Raw genomic sequence first — 17,831 nt, forward strand, 5'->3', positions numbered from 1 at the left:
TCCCAGTCAGGTCACATGCCCAGGTTGTGGGCTTGATCCCCACTGTGGGATTTGCAGGAAGCATCTGATCAATGATTCTCTCTCATCATTGATGTTTCTATCCCTATCTCCCTCTCCCTTCCTTTCTGAAATCAATAAAAATATATTTAAAATTTTTTTTAACATGCCTCACTTTATCTTTTAACACATCCAAAACTGAGACAATTGCAATGGCAGCTTTAGCAAACTAATACACTCATAAACACTTGTTATTTTTCATTTGAAAAATATTATAACTATCGTTTTGGGTGTCGAGTGGTACATCATTTTGGTTTTTTTAATTTGCATTTTCTTAATGTGAATGATTTTGAACCTACTTTCACATACTTATTAGCTATTTATGTATTTTATTTGGATAAGAGTCTATTCAAATTCTCTGTTTATTTTTTAGTTTGGTTAGTTGTATTTTTACTATTGAGTTTTAGGAGTTCTTAATATATTCTAAGTAGAGGTCCCTTATCAGATATATGCTTTGCAAATATTTTCTGTGCTCAGGTTGTTTTTTTTCACTTTCTTGATTGTGTCCTTTGAAGCACAAAAGTTTTTAATTTCGATGAAGTCCAATTTATCTTTTTTTTTCTTTTGCTTATACTTTTGGTGTTTTATCTGGTGCCCTTTGTCTTGATCTAACTCAAATGTTACTTCCTCAGGGAAGATAGCTTTCCTGTGATATATACTCGCACCTAAACCATCTTCATAATTACAAATTTATTTGATTGTCTTTCCCTGTAGACTATAATATAAAACCCAGGAGAATAGAGAGGAATTTGCTTTTTCTTTTTCCTTTGTATCCCCAGCCTCCTGCATAGTACCTGCTATGTAGAGGTGCTCAGAGTTGTCGCATGAATAAATGCAGTCTTGACTCCATGGATCATTTCCTACATGAAACACTGTTCATGTAGTCTTGATAACACCCACACTCATTCTAATTCCTCAGGCTGCTCTGCTGATTCCTCTTCCTTTACCATTCCCTCCTCTCTTTTCACCCTCCACACTCTTTGCCTTCACTCCCAAGCCTTTAATTACCATTGGAAAGCTAATGACTTTCAAGTCTGTTTCCTACATAGACGTTTCTCCTAAGCTGCAATCAATAAATATATAAAACAAAATCAATAAAATATAAAAAATAAAATCTCCAAATGACTGAAGTCCTCTCTTTGTTACCTTCATTGTGACTTCATGGGAGACCCTGAACCAGAACTATCCAGCCAAGCTATTCCCAAACTCCTGATCTCAGAGGCTGTGAGACAATAAGTATTTATCATTTTAAGCCACTAAGTTTTAGAGTCATTTTTTTTTAATGCAGCAATAGGTAATGTAGTGGGCATTAAAGTAGCTTTGAGTATGGGACTATTTCAGATATCCCTGTTGTGTACATCCGAATGTGTGTCTTATGGTGAATATATGTGCATTTCTGTGGGTTATGAACCCAGAAGTGAAAAGGCTGGGCCATAGTATACACCTATGTCCAGCATTAGTAAGTATTTTTTTTAATATATTTTATTGATTTTTTACAGAGAGAAAGAGAGAGGGATAGAGAGTTAGAAACATCGATGAGAGAGAATCATTGATCAGCTGCCTCTTGCACACCCCCTACTGGGGGTGTGCCGGCAGCCAAGGTACATGCCCTTGACGGGAATCGAACCTGGTACCTTTCAGTCTGCAGGCCGATGCTCTATCCACTGAGCCAAACCGGTTTCGGCCAGCATTAGTAAGTATTACAAAGTTTTTTTGTGTTTTCCATAGTGCTTATATCAATTTACACTCTCATCCAGCAGTGTGTAAGAGTTCTTGTTACTTATAATCTTACTAACATATGATATTTCTGTCTTTTTAATTTTAGCTATTTTGATGGTTTATAGTGAAATCTCACTGTAATTTTAATTTATGCTGTTGTGGTATCTAATCAATTTTAGCTATTTTGATGGTTTATAGTGAAATCTCACTGTAATTTTTATTTATGCTGTTGTGGATTAAAATATGTAAGGCAGTATTATTTAAACTAGGTGGTGGATATATCATTTTATCTTTTTCTATATCCTTTTCTATATCTCACTTGTTGCACATATTTTAAAATCTTTTCAAAAGTTTAATGTCCATTTATTTTAAAAACTTGCCTATTTTACCTGTTGTAAAAATTGAGTTGTCTATCTTTTTTTTTATTGGTTTTTATAATTTTTATTTTTTTTATCATTCTTGCCTGGCCCCAGAACATCAGTAAGTAAGTTTCAGATTAATATAGTATAGTTTTACTTACATAAAGTTAGAATATGAATGAATGTCTCTCAATAGAGGGACAGTTTCTTTCTATAGAAAGACAGAGAGATAGAATTCTGAGATAGCTTTCTTGGTCCCTCTTCCCCATGTTACTCCCATGATTATGTAATGTTACGTAGCAAAGGGGATTTTTGCAAATGTAATTGAAGTTACTGATCAGTTGACTTTAAAATAATGGGGAGGTTATCTGGGTGAGCCTAACTAATCTACTAACATGAACTCTTTAAAAGCAGGAAGTTTTCTCCAGTTAGTCATAGAAGTGGACACCACCCCTCTCTCCCCCTCCCCTCCCCCCTGCATTTGTCTGCCCCACCATAGCCATACCCCTGGCTTCTGTAATCTCGCTGACAGTGAGAATAGGGAGGTCTGCTTGCATCCATGCAATACTCTCTGCCCGCAGTCTGGGGACTTCCCCCTAGGCACAGAAAGAACCCGGTCCTCCTTCTGTAGCCTAGGCAACAGGCCTTCAGCATGAACTGCAACCAGTATGGAAAGCCCATTGAAATATCGGAAGTTTAGCATGTAACCTAGAAGGAAATCTAGAATGTGTATGTATGCCATATGTGGGAGACAAAGAACTTAGGGATGTATATAAGGCAAAACCCCACCACGTTTGGTGCTCAGCCTCTGGAGGGGACTCTGCTGGCCAACGCCGGTGCGAATAAACAGTCCTTTTCTGAACCTCCAAGTTCGTTTGGTTTGTTGCTTCCCAAAGACCTGATTTCTGCCATAACGTAAGTTTGTGGTAATTGTTATGATAGCAATAACACACACACACATAGTTGCTTAATCAGCATCTATATGTGTAGTAAGAATGAACAAATATATAGAAAAGATAAATACCAAATTTAGAATATTGGTCATTCTGTTGGGGGCGGGTGGCTGATAGGAAGAGGAGACTATTACTGAGGAGATGATAAGAGGATTAAAATATGTAAGGCAGTATTATTTAAACTAGGTGGTGGATATATCATTTTATCTTTTTCTATACCCTTTTCTATATCTCACATGTTGCATAACAATTTAAAAAATTCTTGATCTTCAGCCACAGACTAGAAAAAGTATAAATGCCAGATTTTGAGGGGACTATAAGTTTCTCCCCAAAGGACTGTGCCAGAGACTTTTCACTTTCTGGAAATATCACATAACCTCTGGAAGGAAGATAAAAGTCCCCATAAAAACTGAGATTGAATTTCCTTCCACTCCAATAGGGTTGGGCTAGAAATCAGATTTATTTTAACAAACAAACAAAAAGAAAGGAAGAAATAAATAAATAAAATTTCTTTTAAACTCAAATTTGTGGAGTGAATAAATGAATGATTGAATGAATAGAAAGATGAATTACGAATGGATGCCCATAGAATCATCATCAAGATTGTATATCTGGACAACAGAGTGGGAAAGGAAAATATTGTTCCATTGTAGAATAACCCACAAACTATTTGAAAGTAAACATTCTTGGAGTTTATAAAAAAAAAAAAAAGATGTGAGTCATGTTGTAAAGTTTGGGTTGTTTGGAGTTCCAGCCACTCCCCTGAAAGAGCTCCCCAAAGGAAGGCCAGATTAGGAGTGTGGAGTCCTGGACAAGAACTCTGGAGCAGTTTATAGTGAAACTCAAGCCCACCTCCATCCCTGCCCCCAGAGACACTGTGCTAATGGCCTTGATAATAACAAATGGTTCTGTGCGGCCACAGCTGCCTCTTACACTGGTTGGGGGCAAACTTGATTCAGAAGCATAATGGAGGGTGAAGCATCAAATTTCTTTTTTGAGCAGGAAGCTGATACCTAAGGAATACAAACTGGCAGCAACCCAGAAAGATTTGAGAATTGTGCAGGCTGTAGGGAAATGCTTTCTTATCCAAAGGTTTTTACTTTGAGGAAGGGTCATGGAACCTGAAAACAACAACAACAACAACAAACTATCACCAGCTCTGGTTTGGACACACTGGTTTGAGGAATCCAACAGGAAATTGGCCTTGGATTCAAAACCCAGGTTGTTGGTCAATAGTGTCTCTTTCAGAATCAGTCCTTAACTGACTATTGAATGTGAGAGACCATCCTTCTTAATCACTTAGACCAAACATGTACTTCTTTAAAGTTATGGACATTTGCCGAAACCGGTTGCTAAGCTGGTACGGCCTGCGGACTGAGGGATCCCAGGTTTGATTCCGGTCAGGGCATGTACCTTGGTTGCAGGCATATCCCCAGTGGAGGGGTGTGCAGGAGGCAGCTGATCGATGATTCCCTCTCATCGATGTTTCTAACTCTATCCCTCTCTCTTCCTCTCTGTAAAAAAATCAATAAAATATATTTTTTTAAAATAAAATAAAGTTATGGACAAATTTTCAGAAGAAAAAAATTTAGGCATGAACTTTTTTAGAGATTTTTGCTTGCAAATATTAGATTTGTAACTCAAGTTACCTTATGATTAGGAAAAAAGTGGGGAGGAGGGATGTTTATTGGCTCATGGACCGTCATCAGGCCCAGCTGGATCCAGGAGCCAAAATTAAATCAGGAATCTCTCCTTCCAACTGTTGATTCTGTTTTCCCATGTATTGGTTCAAATGACCTCTGTCCACATGGGGGCAAGAGATCCACCAGGATCTTAAGACTTTCATCGTACCAGCTTAACAAACCTTAGAGAAAGGAAAGCATCTCTCTCTCTCTAGTTTTAGTAAAACTCCAAGAATGGATTGTTAATTGGATTGATTTGGGTCACCAGCCAAGCCTCGATCCATTGTGACTAGGATGGTAGCTGGTCAGGTCCATGTTCTTATACCCAATCCTTGGATCTACAGAGGGATTGGCCCCATGCATATCACATGGATTTGGAGTGTGCGAGAAGTGATTTCCCAATGTCAAATTTGATTCTTACCACAGGGAGGCTGGATGCTCAGCTATAGCAACGACAGTGGTGTGCAACAGAAAGAACAAGTGGGATCTAGCCACCTCCCAGATTTTTCTTCTTCCTCTTAACATTTTCTTTTCCTTTTTTGTTTTGTTTTGTTTTTTGGTTAATCCTCACCCGAGGATATTTTCCCATTGATTTTTAGAGAGAGTGGAAGTGAGAGGGAAGAGACAGAGACACATATCAATTGGTTGCCCCCCAAACATGCCCTGACTAGGGCCAAGGATCGAGTCTGCAACCTAGTTATGTACCCTTGATCGGAATTGAACCCAGGACCCTTCAGTCTGCAGGTCAATGCTCTATCCACTGAGCTAAATCTGCGAGGTCTCCCCTTTAACATTTTCTGATAGTTACCCCACCTGAAGAAAATGTAACTTCATAGGTCTGAGATAGAGCCCAAAAATGGCATTTTTACTAAGTTTTCCCAGATGGTTCTTCTGGGCAGAATAGTATAGGAACTACTAATTAATGTAGTAGACAACCTTCTTATTCTTCTCCCTACTCAAAAGTGAGTATATGTGTCTCTAGCTTATAAAAGTAGCATTTCCCCTTTTAACTCAAATGAGGTAAAAAGAAAGAATTGTCTGTATATTTTGAGATTAGGGAGAGGAAAGTATAAATTAACGAACCTGTTTCAAAGCCTATCCCCCACCTGCCCCTAATCCTGGACAAACAGCAAAAAAACAGAAGAGGCTCCTATCCTACTAAGAAGCAGGCCCACTGGGATTCTTCATACAAGCAGTTACTCATTAACCCTCATGCTCACAGGGCAGGAATCTATCACTGTGAGCAGGGAATTGCTGGCTCTGCCTTGGGAAAGGTGGTTATCATCACAGCTTGGAGTCAGGCAGGGAAGGCTATGGACTGGAGAGGACATAATAACAGCTAGAGGAACTAGTCTTCAGTCAAAAATTGATTTTAATTCCCTGTCAGTGTTTGCTGGTCAGTGAGAACTCAGGACAAACCAGATGGATTAGCTGCAAAGGTGGAAGGTGGAGGGGGATGGGCAGGATTAGCCAAATCCTACCGCATTCTCTACAACTAATGGGAGTACACTGATCAATTTGCTGCTATTTATTGTTATTTCTCATATCTCTGTCATCTTTGCTATACCTTCCTGGTACAGGGAGCCCTACTTCACAGCATTTCATGTTTCTGGAGTCTAGCCCAGTACCTTGTAGGCCACAGTTTCTTGAATAGTATTTGCTAAAATTGATTTTTAAATTTTGCAGAACAATTTCTCAAAGCCCTTGAAAAGTAGAGCTAACCCTGCATGAAGTCTCTGGAACATTGGAGAGATAGCAGGTGTGTGTTGAGTAGCCAGAGCACACCCCCTGAAAAGCACAGTCAGAAGGGGTGAGGGTGGTGTGGCCAGCATGGTGCCTGGCACGTAGCAAGTACAGAGGTCCATCAAATTAATGAGGCATGTGGTGGACCAGAGAAGAGAACAGTGCCTGACGTGCTGTTAGGTCTTTGTGACCTCAGGAATCAAATCCAACACTCCCCTAGGAACAGTCTGAGTAACAATTGCCATCGGCACAATAGAAGAAAGGACAGCTATAAATTCCAGACTCAAAAACCAAACAAAAGAAATTTTAATAGTACCCTGGTTCATTAATGAAGAATATTAAGAATATTCTAGTAAGAAAAAAAATAATAATAAAGCATGTTAATGGTACAGATCAAGCAAACCTTTCTTGCTCTGTAAAAATAATGATAACAATATAATTTGTAATAGCTCACATTTTTTAAATATAAGCACCATATACATATAATATATAAGCATTGAGAGATTAAATAAAATCTTACAATAGCCCTGCAATGGTCCACTTTGATAGACCTCAGAAGAATTAACAAAATTGCCTCAAGCCTCCCAGCTCATGAGTGGAGGAGCAGGATTTGAACCTAGACCTGAAGCTCCAGAATCCACATAGGAACTCCCATACTGTCTTTCTCTTTTAAAAAGACAAATGTTCTCTATGCTATTTATGAATGAGTCAGCTCTCTCTCTGACCCCTTCCTCTATTAACAAATCTGGGCCATGAGTTCCTTGTTCAATCTCAAATGAGGACTGGACACCAGGGCTCAGCCTCTCCCAAGAGTAGGCTCCTGGAACTCCAGGGACTCAGTCATTCCTTAAAGTCAAGATAAGAAAGGTTCTTATGGTCATGGCTAGAGTCTAGAGACCAGGTAGCATGGAGGGTTTCTTGGGGGACAGATGAAAGTGAGCCTGGGGCCACAGAGATGAAGGCTGTGTGTGGAGTCAGGGAACTTACAAGCTAGAGTTCTCGAAGGTCCCAGGAGTCCCAGAGCAGGGTTTTCAGAATTCATTGGGGCGAGGCCACAGCATAGGGTACCCCCTGTGCCTGGGCACAGGGGTGGGAAAGCAGGGTCATGGAGGGTCTGTGCTCACAGAGTGGAATTGAAACAGAGGAAGACATGGGTACAGGGAGAGGGACAGAGAGCTAGAGGAAGACCCAGTCACGGCAGCAGCCTCCCTGCAGCCAACTGCCGGGTTGAGATGGAAACGCTGATTCCAGCTCCAGCCTCCAGACAGGCTAAGAATATCTCAGAAAAGCAACAGCCACCACCCCCGCCCTTTTGATCTGCTCCTACATCTGGAGTGCTATGCTGGGCGCCAGCAAGGGCAGGGAAGAGAAGGTGTGGGGTGTGTGTGTGTGTGTGTGTGTGTGTGTGTGTGTGTGTGTGTGATGCTTGGGATGGGGCGTGTAAGGGAGGAGGCAAAAAATAGGCATGGTGGAAGCTTTTCTGCCCAATTCTTCCAGCACTCTCAAACTGAGAAATAAAGCTATTGGAGAGTGCTGGAAGATTGGGCAGAAAAAAAATGTTCTCAGGGGGCAACAAAGGGAGGTGAAAGCAGGAGCCAGGGTTTGGAAATAGAAGATCCAGGAATGAGGATGAGGGAAGGCTGACCTGATGGAGAGACCAAGGCTTTATTAAGGAAGGAAGGAGAGCTTATGGCAAGGAAAAGGAGCCTCAGCTCACCCATGCCCTCCGCTGAGCCTTCATCCTGGCCCTGCAGCATCTCAGCAATGGTTCCTTCTCTTCCTGCCCCCTCTTCCTCATCTGTGCTTGTCAACTCTATTCTCTGCTCTTAAACACCCACATTTAGGCTCCTCAGTTAAGTCCTTCTAGCAAGGGGTCTGCTGGAATGGGAAAGGTGTTGAGAAGGGGGGGTCTTCCTCCTGGCAGCCAGCAGCATCTCCTTGGTCAGGTTCATCTCTTCTCTCTGCCCACCCTCTCCCCTACTCCCCTCTGTTGCCAGGGGCAGGGTCCTGCTCCCTTTATTGCCTTCCCAGGGCCTTTCTCCTCCCCACCCTGCTCTCCTAGGCTAGAGTCCTCAGAAGAAAGGGGAGGGGTAGGCTGGTGCATATGCTCTTCCTTTCCACACCTAAGGAGCTGAGACACTGGACGGGGTTCTGAATGTGTGTATATGGGGGGAAGGGTAGCAAGATCCAGGCATTCAGATGCCGAGGCTGAGTCCCACCCTTGGTGTTTTAAGAATCTGCATTGCCGAAACCGGTTTGGCTCAGTGGATAGAGCGTCTGCTTGAGGACTGAAAGGTCCCAGGTTCGATTCCAGTCAAGGGTATGTACCTTGGTTGCGGGCATATCCCCAGTAGGGGGTGTGGAAGAGGCAGCTGATAGATGATTCTCTCTCATCAATGTTTCTAACTCTTTCCTCTCTGTAGAAAATCAATATATATATATTTTTTTAATTTTATATATATATATATTTTATTTTAATATATATATAATTTTTTTAAATATATATTTTATTGAATTTTTACAGAAAGGAAGGGAAAGAGATAGAGAATTAGAAACGTCGATGAGAGAGAAACATCGACCAGCTGCCTCTTGCACACCCCCTACCGGGGATGTACCCGCAACCAATGTACATGCCCCTGACCGGAATCGAACCCGGGACCTTTCAGTCCACAGACCAATGCTCTACCACTGAGCCAAACCGGTTTTGGCTATATATATATATATTTTAAATCTGCATTGTCATCAGCCTTTTTGGAGGGAACCATTGGAGAAATGGAGGTGCAATGACTGGGTTCTGGGATCTCTGGTCTTCATGTTTACTGGGGAACCCTGGACCTCAGCCATCTTGACATCCTGTCTTTCATCTCACCTTCTTTCAGGGGCCCCTCTGAAGCATTGCTGAGAGCCTGAATACCCCTCTTTTTGTCTCCTGTGCTGAACTGCAGAAGTGCAGGCCTCACATAGATGCTGTGCACACAGACACTGAGTCCATCAGGCAGAAACATATCAGGGAGAACCAGACAGAACTGGAGCTAGACAGTGAAACAGATTCACAGCACAGACAGAACTGGAGCTAGACAGGGAAACAGATTCACAGAATCAGATTCATGGATTAGAAGAGACTTTAGGTATCATTTTAAGTTCAGTCCCCAAGATGTTATCTTATTCCTTTTGTATTCATTTTTATCTGATAATAAAAGTAAAATACATAGTTTTTACATTTTAACATGAAGAAAGGAAAGCCAGAGAGCTGAAATGACTTCCCTAAGTCATACTGTTTATAAGCCATAAACTAGAACTCCTGCCTCCTAGACTATGGAGTCTCAGAGAGGGAGATGAAAACAGCCAAAAGGCGTAAAAGTTTGAGCTGCATTGCGTGGAGATATTCCCTTAAAGGTGGGGTTCATCTTCCCAGAGGTGAGGGTGGGAGGGGTCAGTGAAAGGCTCATCTCTACAGTGCAAGTACAACCCTCATCAATAAGGCCATGTTCCTACACAGGCTAAAATCTTGATCTAGGTCCTCCATTTCTTGGTCTAGGCTTACAATTCTGGTCTTAAAGAGCCTTCAGGAATAACTGCTTATCTGGACTAAGCATTGTTCTCCAGAGTGATGGAGACAGACAAGGGGTTTCTCATCTAAAGGAGTCTAATTCAGCCAGCACTGTCCCAGAGGAGTGTGTATGTCAAACATGTCAAAACTCAAAGGCAAACACAGGCCAAATAAACAAGGTTTAAGTTTATGTGGGCTGCAAAAAAAAAATAAAAAAAAATTCAAGTTTCTTAGAAACGTAGGTATATTTCGATAGAGACATGCTGAATATGAAGGGCTGAAATAAATGAGTCATCATTAGCATAAAATAATAGAACATTTTAATAAAAAGATTTTTTCTTTAACATTAACTTGTCAGACACTGAATAACTGCACAAATTAATAAGCATAATGCAAATAAACCTATTTTTCTTGTTCTCCAAAAGCGAAATATTTCCTGTTGTGCACACCAAACAATACTAATGATATGGCAGTTGGCTGCTAAAATATTTGCTGCTAGTATTAGTGGAAAGAAATGGTGAGCCTGTGCATAATGAGTGTAAAGGAAATGAATGCAACATGATTATAGTAATCAGCCATTAGCGAATGTTGTAGCTCATTAATGATTATGTATAACAGGATATTAAAAATTAAGTTAAAAAATTTGTATTAAAACATTTCTTACAGCTGAAACTGGTTTGTCTCAGTGTATAGAGCGTTGGCCTTCGGACTGAAAGGTCCCGGGTTCAATTCCGGTCAAGGGCATGTACCTTGGTTGCGGGCACATCCCCGGTAGGAGGTATGCAAGAGGCAGCTGGTAGATGATACTCTCTCATCAATGTTTCTAACTCTCTATCCCTCTCTCTTCCTCTCTGTAAAAAAATCAATAAAATATATTTTAATAAGTATATTTTATTGATTTTTTACAGAGAGGAAGGGAGAGAGATAAAGAGCTAGAAACGTCAATGAGAGAGAAACATCGACCAGCTGCCTCCTGCACACCCCCCACCGGGGATCTGCCCGCAACCAATGTACATGCTCTTCACCGGAATCGAACCTGGGACCTTTCAGTCCGCAGATCAACGCTCTACCTACTGAGCCAAACCGGCTTCGGCAATAAAACATATTAAAAAAAAATCATTTCTTACATATTGTTATATTGGCTGGGCCGCAAAAATATTCGTTGTGGGCTGCAAGTTTGTCATATTTGGTATATGTGCATGGGAAATGGACAGACCAGAACCAACATACATATAAATGCATCAGTTACAGAATATAGACCTGAAATATAACCAAACCAGAAAAGTACACTTGTAGATGTGGCTGGGACATCATTGACCTTCTATAAAGCCTGCCTTCTCATCAAGTCTTTCTGGTTTCACTACGCTTAGCCCTTGAGGTCTCCACCCTTTGGAGGCATAATCTCCCTCTCTCCTCCCTTAATATCTCTCGCTTTTTTTTTTTTTAATATATTTTATTGATTTTACACAGAGAGGAATTGAGAGGGACAGAGAGTTAGAAACGTCGATGAGAGAGAAACATCGACCAGCTGCCTCTTACACACCCCCCACTGGGATGTGCCCGCAACCAAGGTACATGCCCTTTACCGGAATCGAACCGGGACCTTTCAGTCCGCAGGCCGACGCTCTATCCACTGAGCCAAACTGATCCCGGCATCTCTAGCTTTTTAATAACAGAAATGCTATCCCTCTTTAAGGATTAGTTTTGACTATTTTGTCTGCTTTTTTTAAAAAAAATCCCACCCATATCCATCCTGCACATCTTGGACTGGGGACTCAAAGCCCAGCCCTTAACCAAGTTCTGAGGTAGTAGCTGTTGCTCAGGAGAAGAGGTTAGAAAGACTGATGTCGGAAAGAGCATTAGGTCCCTTCCAAACAACCTTCTTGGAGGAGGTAGAATTTCAAGGGCTTGACAGGAGAGGCAAAGTAATGTTTATTTTTGAGGGTGTCTGGCCCAGTAGTAGGAATTCGAGATTCAATGGAGGTAACCACACTAGGTGGAGAGTGGGTGAGCCAGAGAGTGAGGATGAGGCAGGGTAAGGTGAAGAATTAGAAAGGAAAGTGTGATCTTTTAAGATACCTGATCTGTGGACCCTGACACAGAGGAAGAGACTTGATTCTGACTCAGAGGACAACAGGGGGTCACTGCTGGGCCTGTAGTGAGGGTACCGTGGTGGTGACATCTGTGGGTACTGCATAGAAGATCTCCTAAACAATATCAGGTTTTCGTCAATGAAGGACTCTGGGGAGCAGAGCTGGGAGGACCCACAGGCCATTCAGATCCATATGTCTGGTGTTTCTGCCAGTGCAACTCAGTCTCTATGGGGCCTGATAAAGGCTGACGCAGAAGGCTTTGTAGGAAGAAGTGGGACCAGTTCTAGGAGCTGAAAAAAAGGGAGAATGGGGAAATTGAGCAGGTCAGCTTAGACTGTGAGAGACTAAAGATCAGATCTAAGGGAGCAAAAGAGACCCTGATGAGACCATGTTCATGGGCGCTGAGTCAGGGAGGGGTACAAGTCTGCATGTGTACAGTGGGATCAGATAGGGAATCAAGATAGGTAGATCGCAGGCCTCCAGGAGTGAGTACTAGTAAGCAAGGATTGCGAGACAGCTGAGAAAAGCTGGTGGCAGGAGCTGCAGCCTAAGGGATTCTGGAACAGCCTATCTGGAATGAACCACAAGCTCATGTGCATACACACCAACCCTGACACCAGTGGATGCTTGGAGCTGTGTTGGTGGTCTGTGAGGAGCATGGAGGTGACTCCAGAGATGGTTTGGAAGATTTTGCTGAATCCATAGGTAGGGGCTTCTCTTGGCAACATACCCACTTAAGAAGCTAAAGACTTGGGCCCTAGCCAGTTTGGTTCAGTTGGTAGAGCATCGGCCTACAGACCAAAGGGACCTGGGTTTGATTGTGGTCAAGTGCACATACCTTGGTTGCAGGCTTCTCCCCAGCCCAGGCCCTGGTCAGGGCTCATGCAGGAGGCAACCAATCAATGTGTTTCTTTCACATCGATGTTTCTCTCTGTCTTTCCCTCTCTTCCACTCTCCCTGAAAAAATCAATGGAAAAATATCCTGGGGTGAGGATTAACAAAAAATAAAAACAAACAAACAAAAGAAGCTGAAGACTTGGGGGATGGGGAGTGGGAAGAGATTAACCAGAGAACTTATGTGTATATATAATACCAGTATGCATAATCCATGGACACAGCCAATAGTGTGGTGAAGGCTTGGAGGGGGTGAGGGTTGAGGGGTGGAGGAGAAAAATGGGGGGCTCAGGGAGACATCTGTAATATTTTCAACAATAAAGATTAGTTTTTTTAAAAAAGAAAAAGAAGACTCCTGTGTTGGGGAGCCGGTGAGCAGGCCTGGAGAAGGGTGGACACTATCCTACAAGGCACATACAGCCCAGAACCAGCTGGGCTCCAAACCTGCAGAAAGCCCTGGAGAGTCAGAAATATCAATACAAAGACTTTGTGGGCACTGAGGAGAGAAAAAGAAAGGAGGGAGGGAGGGAGGGAGGGAGGGAGGGAGGGAGGGAGGGAGGGAGGAAGGAAGGAAGGAAGGAAGGAAGGAAGGAAGGAAGGAAGGAAGGAAGGAAGGAAAGGAGAAAGGAGGGAAGGAGGGAGGAAGAAAGGGGGGGAGGGAGGGAGGAAGAGAGGAAGGGAGGGAGGGAGGGAGGGAAATGTGTGTGACTCAGCCTACCCTGTTTCCCCGAAAATAAGACAGTGTCTTATATTAATTTTTTTCTCCCAAAGTTGCGCTAGGTCTTATTTTCAGGGGATGTCTTATCTTTCCATGCGCTAGGTCTTATTTTTGGAGGATGTCTTATTTTCGGGGAAACAAAGGTAATAGCTTGCAATTGGGAGTGGGGATAGAATGGCAGCAATCATTTAACAATGAAATCCCACCTCAACCTGAACCTGGGACTGGGCTGGAGGTTGTGCCAACCCGTTGGGCCTCCCTCCACTCAGAAGGCCCTGTCTGCTGCCTGAGCCTGTGGAGACCAACCTATTCAACCTCCAGCATTGCCCCATGGACCATCATCCACCCAAGTGTGGGGTCAGGGTGTGTTGGTGAAGATGAAGAGCATAAGAAGAGCCATCCAGGGACCAGAACCCCAGGAAAGGTCCCCACAGAACTCAGTTACAGAGAATCAGACCAGAGAACTCGGCCTCAGGGACATATATGGGGAGTCTTGTGGTCCCTATAGCAAGGGCCCGCAAGGATTATTGTGACCTTCAGGAAAACCCAGGCCCTGCCAGCACCCCATCACAGGCAGAGCAAAAATGTGCCTACTACAGCTCTCTGTGGTGGCCTCGTGAGGAGGTAAGATAGGGGAGAAGATCTAAGAGGAAACAGCTCAGACAGCCCAATTGAAGGGGCCAGTGCAGTAAGACCCCGCCGAAGCCAGAGCACCCAGATGGCAGCACTGCTACCTGTGCTGCCACCAACACATAATCAAAAGGGAGGCTGTTTCCATGGCTTCTCTTCTGCCTCTATTCAGTGCATCCAAACAAGCTGACCCAGGTCTCTAAGGCCTGTATAGGGAGGTGGGAGCAGCCACTCCTCCCCAGCTCAGACCCTACGGGGTCCTAGAACGACCACCACATCCTCCACCATACCCCTTGCTGGTGTAGGGAAAGGATCTGCAACAGAGGGTGGAAGTGGGCGGAACATGTGATGGGCATGTGAGGTTCTATTGGTCAGAAGAGCTGCCGATTAGGAGGGCAGCTCGGGCGAGGATTGGCTGCGTGAAGCGGGGCGCGGCGCAGCGAAAGAAGAGGCCCCAGGGGTGGGGCTGACGCTGCAGCTGGCGCAGCTCAGACTCGGAGCAGCAGTCGCCGAGCAGCAAAGCAGCCAGCTTTCCCCTCCCGTTCCCGCGCCCCGGTCGGGGCTCGGCCCCCCCCTCCCCCCGCCGGGTCCCCGGGGGCTGCAGTAGCGGCGGCGGCGGCGGCAGCAGCGGCGCCGCCCGTGGTTCCCGCTGGGGCCCGGGCGCCGGCCCCTCTCTGCAGGATGGGCACGGTGCTGTCTCTTTCCCCAGCCTCCTCGGCCAAGGGCCGGAGGCCCGGCGGGCTGCCCGAGGAGAAGAAGAAGGCACCGCCCGCGGGGGACGAGGCTCTGGGGGGCTACGGAGCGCCGCCAGCAGGCAAAGGCGGCAAAGGCGAGAGCCGGCTCAAACGGCCATCCGTGCTCATCTCGGCGCTCACCTGGAAGCGCCTGGTGGCCGCGTCTGCCAAGAAGAAGAAAGGCAGCAAGAAGGTGACGCCCAAGCCATCGTCCGCTGGCGCGGACCCCTTGGTCCAGCAACGCAACCGCGAGAACCTACTCCGCAAGGGCCGGGATCCCCCAGACGGCGGCGGCGCCACCAAGCCCCTGGCCGTGCCGGTGCCCACAGTGCCCGCGGCCGCCGCCGCCACCTGCGAGCCGCCGTCGGGGGGCAGCGGGGCCGCGCCGCCGCCAGGCTCGGGCGGGGGGAAGCCGCCGCCGCCGCCCCCGGCCCCTCAGGCGGCGCCACCGGTGCCCGGCGGCTCGCCGCGGCGGGTCATCGTGCAGGCGTCCACGGGCGAGCTGCTGCGCTGCCTGGGCGACTTCGTGTGCCGACGCTGCTACCGCCTCAAGGAGCTGAGCCCCGGCGAGCTGGTGGGCTGGTTCCGCGGGGTGGACCGCTCGCTGCTGCTGCAGGGCTGGCAAGACCAGGCCTTCATTACGCCTGCCAACCTGGTGTTCGTGTACCTGCTGTGCCGAGAGTCGCTGCGCGGGGATGAGCTGGCGTCGGCCGCCGAGCTGCAGGCCGCCTTCCTCACTTGCCTCTACCTCGCCTACTCCTACATGGGCAACGAGATCTCCTACCCGCTCAAGCCCTTCCTCGTGGAGCCCGACAAGGAGCGCTTCTGGCAACGCTGCCTGCGCCTCATCCAGCGGCTCAGCCCGCAGATGCTGCGGCTCAACGCCGACCCCCACTTCTTCACGCAAGTCTTTCAAGACCTCAAGAATGAGGGCGAGGCCGCCGCCGCCGGCGCCGGGGGTCCACCCAGTGGGGGAGCGCCCGCAACCCCCGTCTCCTCCTCGGCCGCCAGGGACAGCTGCGCGACCGGAGCCAAGCACTGGACTATGAACCTGGACCGCTAGGCATACCCGACGGCCGCCCCTGCCCCCGCCCCAGCCCCTGACACACACACACTCGGAGCCCTGGAACCATCCAGCTGCCGCCTCTGTTACCGCCGCTCCCAACCCCGCCGGAGTAGGAGCCGCCCCTGCCCCGCCAGGGAAGGTGGAGGCCAGGAAGCCAGGGGCCGAGGCGTCTGGATTTGCTGGGCATAGGGTGGGGCTGAGGGATGGACGCGGGAAAGGGATCCCCCTACCGCAACCTTTCTGTGTGCGTCCTCACCCTTCCAACTCTGCCCAGGTCTCCCCTTTCCCTTCCGTGTGTGTCTATAAGCCCAGCTTCCTCGGGTTTGGTCCGTTTCCTCACTTTCTTCCTGTATCTTCCTCTTTCCTCTTATCTGCCTTCCCATTTTACTTTCCTTGGGTGTGAATGTACGTCTCCATCTCACCCCATACCTATTTCTCTTTGCCCCTGTTTCCCTTTCTGCACCTGTGTCCACATCGCCCATCTTGTTCTCTTTTTCCTCGCTCTTGGCATGTGTCACCACCTTCCTTCCTGTCTGCCTCCCCCACCCCGCCTGTGTCAGCCTGCATTCATCCCCCCCTCCCAATGAGCCCCCATTCCTCCCTCCCCAGACCAAAAGGAACATTAGTTCTTAATTTGGATGGACTGAGGTGCGGCGAGAAACTGTATTCCCAGAGGCTCAGACAACCACCAGGATGGTCCTTCACCCCACCCCCAACGCCTCTCTCTACCTTTCCAACGTGTTGCATGCCGGGAGTTGCGGGGAGAGGGATGCCGGACTGCAAGAGGCTGACCGTTGGGAGCAAACTCAACCTAGGAGGCCACCCCGGCGGCAGTGGTGCCTCAGCGGAAGGATGGGAAGAGACAGAAACTCTTCTTACTTAGGGGGAGGGGCACCCTCTTCCTTATCCTTCGGTGTTTTCTGTTTCCCCCTCTTTTAATTTATTCGGTTGTTTCTGGAGGGTGGGGGGAGGGAGGGTTGGGCAGGGAGCTGTCTGAGGTGCTGATCTGAGGCCGGACTGGAATCCTCTCCGGAGGGTACCGGGGACTGGGTTGGGCCTGGTGCGGAATCCAAGGTGCCAATGATGCGGGCCGATGGCGCGGGCCGCACTGTCTGTCCGTCTGTCCGGAAGATAACTATAAAGCGCTTGTAGCGCCTGCAGATGGTTTTGCGCCGGCCTTTCTTTGGGCCCCGGGAGGGAGGGGGCAGGAGCAGGGGTGGAGCTGCCACAAGCAGGGCAGGAGGTCCCCAAGGGCCTAGTAAGAAAGGTCTGGTCCCTGAGAACTGCTACTCTTTCGGTCTCATTTACTGCCATCCTCATCCCCACCTCCATTTTGTCTGACCTAGCTCCTCATTAGTGGCCGATCCATTTCTGGATTCAGTGATGAGGACAGCAGAAGTTGTCCCCCTTTTACAGAGTGGTCCATTGAGGCAGAACTAGCTAATTATTGTGGCTACTTTTCTCTTCCTCCATCTCTCCCCGCCATATATCCTGTCAGGAGGCCAGGCAGACCTGACTTAAGTCTGTGTTCACCACTCGTAGGTGGGGCCTGACTGCCACACGCAGCCCCACACGCTTCCCCTCACCCACTGGACTGCTTCAATGCTGCTTCGGTCACACGCCTTCCCAGAGC

General features: G+C 46.8%; 1 protein-coding gene across 1 annotated transcript; it reads left to right on the top strand.

Annotated features, from left to right (window-relative positions):
- The first annotated feature begins 14,868 nt into the window (after positions 1-14,868).
- Positions 14,869-17,358, top strand: CDK5R2 (cyclin dependent kinase 5 regulatory subunit 2). The gene has a single exon (XM_036422031.2). The coding sequence runs from the start codon at positions 15,080-15,082 to the stop codon at positions 16,193-16,195; it is 1,116 nt and encodes a 371-aa protein (XP_036277924.1). The 5' UTR covers positions 14,869-15,079; the 3' UTR covers positions 16,196-17,358.
- Positions 17,359-17,831: the final 473 nt, after the last annotated feature.

The sequence above is a fragment of the Pipistrellus kuhlii genome, unplaced genomic scaffold, assembly GCF_014108245.1.
Source record: "Pipistrellus kuhlii isolate mPipKuh1 unplaced genomic scaffold, mPipKuh1.p scaffold_m20_p_7, whole genome shotgun sequence".
Classification (NCBI taxonomy): Eukaryota; Metazoa; Chordata; class Mammalia; order Chiroptera; family Vespertilionidae; genus Pipistrellus; species Pipistrellus kuhlii.

Excerpts from the sequence above, each read along its gene's own strand:
- CDK5R2 (XM_036422031.2), top strand. The coding sequence starts at position 15,080 with ATGGGCACGGTGCTGTCTCTTTCCCCAGCCTCCTCGGCCAAGGGCCGG.